Raw genomic sequence first — 7,302 nt, 5'->3', positions numbered from 1 at the left:
GGAGGGGGAGACAAAACAGAACACAATACAATACAATACATAAAGAACACTGTACGTAACATAGCCAAATAAGAAAAATAGTCAAACGGGCCATATTTCTCCCACAATGTTTCCACACAGTTTGCTATCGTGGAAAAAAAGGGTAAAGGTTATCAGAGGAGCTCTTCCTCCCCCTCAAACAATAAACTGCTGATTGGCTAACTGCACCCTATGTGCTTCAACCCTGCCACTCGAGGAATAGAAGCAGATAAAATGTGCCTTAGTTTTGGAATTTGGCAGAGTAACCTGTAGGAGAATCTCCAAAGGTAAGAGGACACACTTTTTTTGTTTAAATGCAGCCACTAGGAGATGATAAAATTCTACTAAAAAAGACACATTATTCTGAACATCATGCAGGCCCCCTCTCACCCTGGACACAAAATAAAACCTCACATTACACCAACATTTTTTTTTCCCGTCAGTAGTCGGACTCATTAACAAAGCCTAGTGCACTACATATCACATACACGTGCCTATCTGTTAATATCTGTTTGCCTGTGCACTTTTTTTATATTGTAAAATTAATTTTTCTATTCATTGCGCTGTGTTGATTGTTGTTGTCTAATGGATGCACCACCCACCGAGACAAATTCCTCTGATGTGGTGATTCGGAACACCACGCCTTTTTTTTTTAGTTCATCTCCATAAATATGACAGGGTCTCAAAAGTCTAATATACGTTCTATCAAAGAACAACATGTACACATATGAAGGGTTTATTGGATGTTTCCGGGAAAATGACTAAACTACAGATACAGGGATTATACATTACAACAGCGACAGATGACAAGTGTATTTATTAACTTTACCAGCCAAACGTCATAGTTGGTTGACCGAAGGAAAAGGTTGCCTCCTTTATGTTCAGCCGCAGTAAATTAAGTTAGCCAGCTAGTGCTCATGTGAGCATGGTTTAGTTTTTTCAAATGATGTGCCTGCAGTTATTTTTGTTGTGGGATCCGCAAGAATATCTTGATTTTGGATGGTGAACGTCTTGAGAGGTTGGTGAGTTAGCTTTCTCTAATTGCTTTTTACAGAATAAATTATTCTGCTATCTAATATATATTTGTGGTGTGTACAGAGTCACAGAAGTATAAAAGGTCCACTGCGGGTAACTACGTCACTGACACAGTAGGAAAGTCAATGTTTAACGCAGGTGCTGACATCAGTTCGAAGCAACAGCCAAAAAAAGTAATCTTTGAAATAAAACAAATCTGGCATATGTGCTATGGAAATAACTTTGTAATGTCGACAGACTGTATAGTGTGGCTCTAACTGACAATTTATTAAGGACACGTGACGCAAGGGCAGTAAAACTTAACATTGGCAGTGTTGTATGACATGACAGTAGACTATGCATTATGTAAAGTGTACATTATAATATTCAGTTGTCTGTAGCGCTGCACAAATGAACATAATGTATAAAATGCAGTAGATGGAAATTAAAAGATGTAATCTGGAGTGGAAAGCTTTTGAAATGTGCTGAGGATAAATAGAGCACTCAGATCATATGCTGCATTAATGTTTTACAAAAATGTGAAACATACATATAAGACAAAAACAAGATTTCAACTACTCTCAATGGTTTGGCACACTCTGCTCATGTATGATCTACACTGAAAGGTCTATCCACACCCTGGGAAACTTAATACTTCTGTTACCTGGGCTTTACGGGTGTAAAGAGAGAAAGAATGCCCCAGGTTTGCTTACTTGGCTATATTTGATCCCCAATGGCAATTAATGTCCCAAACCCCATACTCTTCCAGTTGCTCAATCGTCGTGCAGCAGAAATGTGACTCACATGTTTGTAATAACGATAGCTGCCAGCAGGCAGTAGTTTCAACAATATAATTTGCGTGAAGCCAAAGGAGAATAAAGCGGCCATTGATCAGGAAAAAAGCTGCCTGAGGAGAGGGTTTTTTTTTTTTTTGGAGTGAAGACCAATCTCTTCAATAACTCCACTCGTAGCAGAAACCTTTTCTTCTTCGTCTAGAGTGCTGCTGTTGCTCCGTTTATCAGGAACTTAGAATTCAATGCTACATATTTATATAAGATAACTGCAGCCGGGTCTCAACAGCTGGTAGAGTAGCTATATGCTCTGTTGTTGCTTTAATTTTAACCATCTGATCTGGGGACGTCTTTCCTCGACTTCGGCCAGTTGCATTGATTGTGGTGAAGGAATGCCGCAAGGAATACAGCAGAGTCATGGAGCATGGAAATGCTGGAAGAACATTTTATTGTACGTATACTTTTATATGGTCTGAGGAACTTTTTATGGTTTCTGTACATTATGATTCCAATCTTGACAATTTAAACTTAGGCTCAGTGATTATGATTATGTCATCTCTGCTCAAGATAAACACCACAATATCTTTACTATTACCGATGCACATGACCCTTGAGCCAACTATTGTGCTCATGTCTGTCTGCAGTGTTTACATGCACAGCGATGAAGAGGACTCATTGTCAATAAACATCGTTTGGCATTTGATTTTGGGTATATATTATGTATTGCACTTCCGATTATCAGACAAGACCCCAGTAATTAAACCAGCTTCATGGTATCACATTGCAAGGAAATGTTATTTTGTAAAAGTATTTACATTTCATTGTAGAGTCTTTCAACATTGACCTCTAAGACTTGGCTGTTAAATAAACAAGGTAGGGTGAGACATCTGTTGTCAATGTTGGTTGACAACAGCTATGCACACAGGATGCATGGCGCAAACCTAACACCCCACTGGGCACATTGTATGTGGTTGAGACGGGGTTTTGTTAGTTTGGATATGAGAGGGGAAGCCATGGCTCTGGTGCAATCCATCACTGCTGACAGACAGTAGCTTAACTTTTGATCACTCGAGTGCCTCATGGCATACCCTGCCATCAGAAAAAGAGCAGCAAGGGAAACCACTATTAAATAAGTATGCTCTAGTCAGGTGTGCTCATTCAAGGAAAGGGAGATTTAGGTTGCACTACACTGGTGGAGCATGAGGTGTCTGTGATGGACTACCCTCTACTCTCCTCTCAGTATGAGCAAGCAAATATCGTCCAAGCGCTACGAATAGGAATGTAGTCGCTCTGTCTCGGCCGCCCACATATGACTCAATATCTTAATTGACCCCATGGCATTCAAGTATCCAACATGATCTGGAAACAAAAGCATGGGCCACAGATTCCAACTCAGGAACATGTCACTACTTTGGCAATGCAAGTTTTCCCAATGGCAGAAGCCAAGAGAAATTCTGGCCTTTGACTTCAATGTCCTGGGGGGAGGTGGTGATGGGCAAGAGAATGTTCTCGTCACCACAGATGTTTATCCAATTCACGTAAGCGCATCCGACCTCAAATCAGAAAGCTAGCTCTGCAGTTTGGATTTGGAAAGGAAAATGGCTTTCCATGTATGGCTTCAAAAACAGTTGTGTAAAATATATTGGATCGAAAAAAGCTGCACCACAGCATACCACCCTGAGGGTAATAGTCAGTGTGAGAGATTCAACCGCACCTTGCATGACCTACTGCATGACCATAACAAGAAAGTAATGCTACCTGTTGACTTTTTACTTGGCACCACAAACAACAATTTGTCTCCATTCTCCACCCACAATTGGGTAGTTGAGCGTCAGAAAAGGCTGAAGACTGCATATCACCATACTACAGATCAGCTAAGATTGGCAGCTGAACATAGGAACAGGCAACTGACCCAAAATGTAACAGAACTACTGACACCAGAAATCCTCGTCTTCCGAAGGAAAATCTGAACGCGAGACAGTATAAAATAACAGCGGCAATAACATTTCTCACACATCCAGCCAGTGCAGTGCTCAGACTGTGGCGGGGCTTTAGGGGCAAAATGAGAGGGAACCAACAGCACTACCACCTGGGGAATCACAACCCAAGAAATATAAACAATAACCTTCAGATATGTTTGTTAGACTGCGTTACTGATATGAAACAAAAAAATGTTTTGTAAAAGTTAACCATAATAATAATAATTTAGACAAATAAACAGCCAAAACATGCAAAACAGAGGCAACACAGATCAAACCGAGACAACACGGCGGACAAGATAAAGGCAAAACACGGGCCAAATAGGTCAAACAGAGTCAACACAGCAGCAGATGAATCACCTAATATATGGGTGTTACGCCCCCTGAGTTAACTCTTCCCTCTTGCTGTCTGATGACTGCAGATTGGGTTCACCTGTGCCCCACCTGAGCCAAATCAGTGGGCTGGATACATGGACGCCCAGTGCTTAGCGGGCTCTTCTCCTTCCTCCTTGAGCTGTGGGACCTGTTTTATGTGGAGTCTGAGTGCAGGCTACAGTTTTGTGTCATTTTTGTGAAGCTGCGTAGGGGTTCTCTGCCATTTTTGTTCTCCCCTCTGTTTTCTCCTGTTTTGTTGCTAGACAGGGAGGTCAGTATTGTTTTTCCTTTTGACGAACTAGGTAAGAATAATGTGTTCTAGTTAGTGTGGGGGTTTTGTTTGTTGTTTTGGCCTTGAGACCCTGAGGCCTTGCTTCTGTTTTAGTTTGTCTACCTGACCAGCTGCCAATAAATGTTATTTATTGCCGCTTACTTGACTTCGCCTGCCTTGTTTCCATTTGTTACACCCTTTCCAAAGCTACTTTCCCTTCTACATATGTTAGGCCTGTGTACTCCTAGACTCATAGGCAGGCTGTAACATTGGTGTGTGTGTGTGTGTGTATATGTATGTATATATATATGTATATGTATATGTATATATATGTATATGTATATGTATATATATATGTATATATATATGTATATATATTCACTTAAACAAAAATTAAAGTGTTTCTGTCACTGGGAGCTCCCACAGGGCCAGGACAGGGGCTGAAATGGAATAAGGCCAAGCTAACAGGTGCATTTTTTTTTTTAAGGTGGCGCTGATAAGGAGACTGGTTAGGGGAGGAGCCAGCCTAAGGGCTGTATTCTGAACCCTATACACCATTTCCTGTGGAGCAATTGCCACCACAAGACCATGGGTTGAAAACACATTTCAGAGTGGGGTTAGAGTCTAGCATTAACACACACCCTCTTTTTAGGTTGCTGCTTGAAAATGACATACCCAAACTAAAATGGGTGTGTCTCTGCAACCACTATGCTATTTGAATAATCTTGGTGTTAATAAAAAAGTATGTTAAATTTTGCTCAGATGTGTAAATATCAGTCTGTGTTTTACTGGTTAAGCATAAATGAAGATGACGCACAGTGTGTCATGTAAAGTTTTCAGGTCTGCCTAGAAAAAAAGCACTTTTAGCATGATTTTTACCTTGAAATAATGCATTCGCAAGGTCTGAACTTCTCCCAAATCCTACCTGAAAGTTTTAATAGAATTTTTGCACTGTTTCACTTTGATAAAGTGAAGCAGAACAAAGTTAGAGGATTTAGTACAGAAAAAAAATCAAGCGAGGGCTCACATTTGATCACATTTTGGCATGAAAAAAGAGATTAAAAAATTCAGATATATTTTTTTTTAATTCCCAAAACAACCTAGATTTTCCTTTTAAAATAAAACAAGCACACAAATTAACAATTACCACACTGTAAAAACAAAGGTAAGCAGTATTTGCTGGTTATAAAGCAATTCATTTTTCTATGCTCTTTGGCTCATATCTCCCTGGTTATTTGAGGTCGAAGGATTTTGAAGGCATGTGTGGACTCTCTGTGTGGAATTGTCTTGCTTCTGGACATCAGGTTTTTTCTGAGAGCACCAAGCTAAGGGTTGCTGGTTCTGGAAACATGCTGATTTTGGGCTTTTTTGTTTTATACTTTTATGATTATCTTTCTTTCTGTTTGAGTTTTTTTTAAATGGCGTTTTTTTTTTAACTGATTCTCGTAGCAAAGGCTTTGGTGTTTAATTTGATGTACAACATCAATATATTTTCTTGCGATTTATATGTTGTATTTGCAAAAAATATGAAAAACACCCGTATGTGGGTGCCATGGTTTTTAATGTAAGGAGCCAATTCTCAAAGTTTGCATTAGAAAGAGAACTTGGGATGAGCGGCTTATCCAAGTTAATCATTTGTCAGTGTCAATGTCTGACTATTATATCTAGGTCATGTTGGCCAGTAGTCTTCCTGAACATATTGGATACACAATCTGTGCTTGGGAAAGTATTTCCATACTGATACTTCTCATTTAGTCTGGTGAAAAAGATTTCATTTGTTTTGTTATCCTCAATCTCATGGTCTGTTAGTATTGTAAGGAATCTTAAATGTTATCCACAGAACTAAAGGAGCAGTGCCTTGCACCAACTTTGTTTGGTAGAAACTATGCCTAAAGTATACGTTTACATGAACTTGAAGTCCTCCAGGCACTTATACAACTTCTGCATTCTTTTATACAATCTCTGCAGTCCAAGAGTGTTACTTTTCAGACAACCACTAGGTGGCAAACTCCAGCTTTTAATTTGCTATATTGCACTTGGCCATCGTAAGTGAATCATTCACTGTGATGCAGCACACTCGGACTTTTTATGTTTAGAAATTAGGTAAAAATACAATGCTTCAAACTGACGCTATGCTTCGACTGTTCATTTTTAATATGACAGTCTTTTTTTACATGTGGTAAAACTCATTTGACTTTGTTGCCTTTGTCTTGTGGGTGATCCTGTGTGTTCTTGTATTAGCGTCCCCATGTGTGTGTCAGTATGCCCATGTCAGCATAATGAGGCACTGGCGTTTCCTTTTCAACAGATGGTTCACTCTCTGCTTCCTATAATTATCTCCACTTCCCCATCTTTGTAGTGAAATGTGCCTTGTCTTCTTATTCTTATTTTGAAGGAGTCATGTATAACATGAAATGAATTTCTCATTCAAGGTTGCTGAAACTTTAAGATGCACAAACCACCTAAAAAGCAGCCGGCAGAGCACAAGATGAGCGATTTGAAGACCTCTGAACAGGTTAGTGTCATTAACGTACCGTTAGACATATTTTGTAATGCATTAAATCAAACCGTTTGAACACAGCCCTGTCCTGATGCTTGCGTGACATGTTGTGTCATACATTCCCCAGCTATGATGTGACAGAGACAGGAAGTGATGAGAGTTAGTGCCTCTAAATCTTAGTGGTGCTCTGCCGGAAACCGGTGCATTGCTTCCTCCAGATGGGGACAAAATGCATACCCCAAGCAAAGTAGTTCAAGTATCTCAAGGTTTTGTTTACAAGTGAGGGTAAGGTAGAGCGAGAGATCGACAGGTGGATCTGTGCGACTGCAGCAGTAAAACAGGTGCTGTACTGGT

The 7,302-nt window shown here is 39.9% G+C and overlaps 1 protein-coding gene across 1 annotated transcript in view; it reads left to right on the top strand.

The window, feature by feature from the left end:
• The first annotated feature begins 898 nt into the window (after positions 1 to 898).
• The window catches only part of slc2a9l2 (solute carrier family 2 member 9, like 2), a 71,731-nt gene continuing 65,327 nt past the window's right edge, over positions 899 to 7,302 (top strand). Inside the window, exons 1-2 of the mRNA XM_068594220.1 lie at positions 899 to 1,040; positions 6,881 to 6,963. Coding sequence (XP_068450321.1) covers positions 6,898 to 6,963 — 66 coding nt within the window. The 5' untranslated portion in view covers positions 899 to 1,040; positions 6,881 to 6,897. The remainder of the gene's footprint in view (positions 1,041 to 6,880; positions 6,964 to 7,302) is intronic.

This window comes from Clinocottus analis, unplaced genomic scaffold, assembly GCF_023055335.1.
Source record: "Clinocottus analis isolate CAN_PGR_092001 unplaced genomic scaffold, fCliAna1.0.p SCAF_3, whole genome shotgun sequence".
Lineage (NCBI taxonomy): Eukaryota > Metazoa > Chordata > Actinopteri > Perciformes > Cottidae > Clinocottus > Clinocottus analis.
Note: the sequence above shows the minus strand (reverse complement) of the source record. Positions and strands in the feature narration are given on the sequence as shown.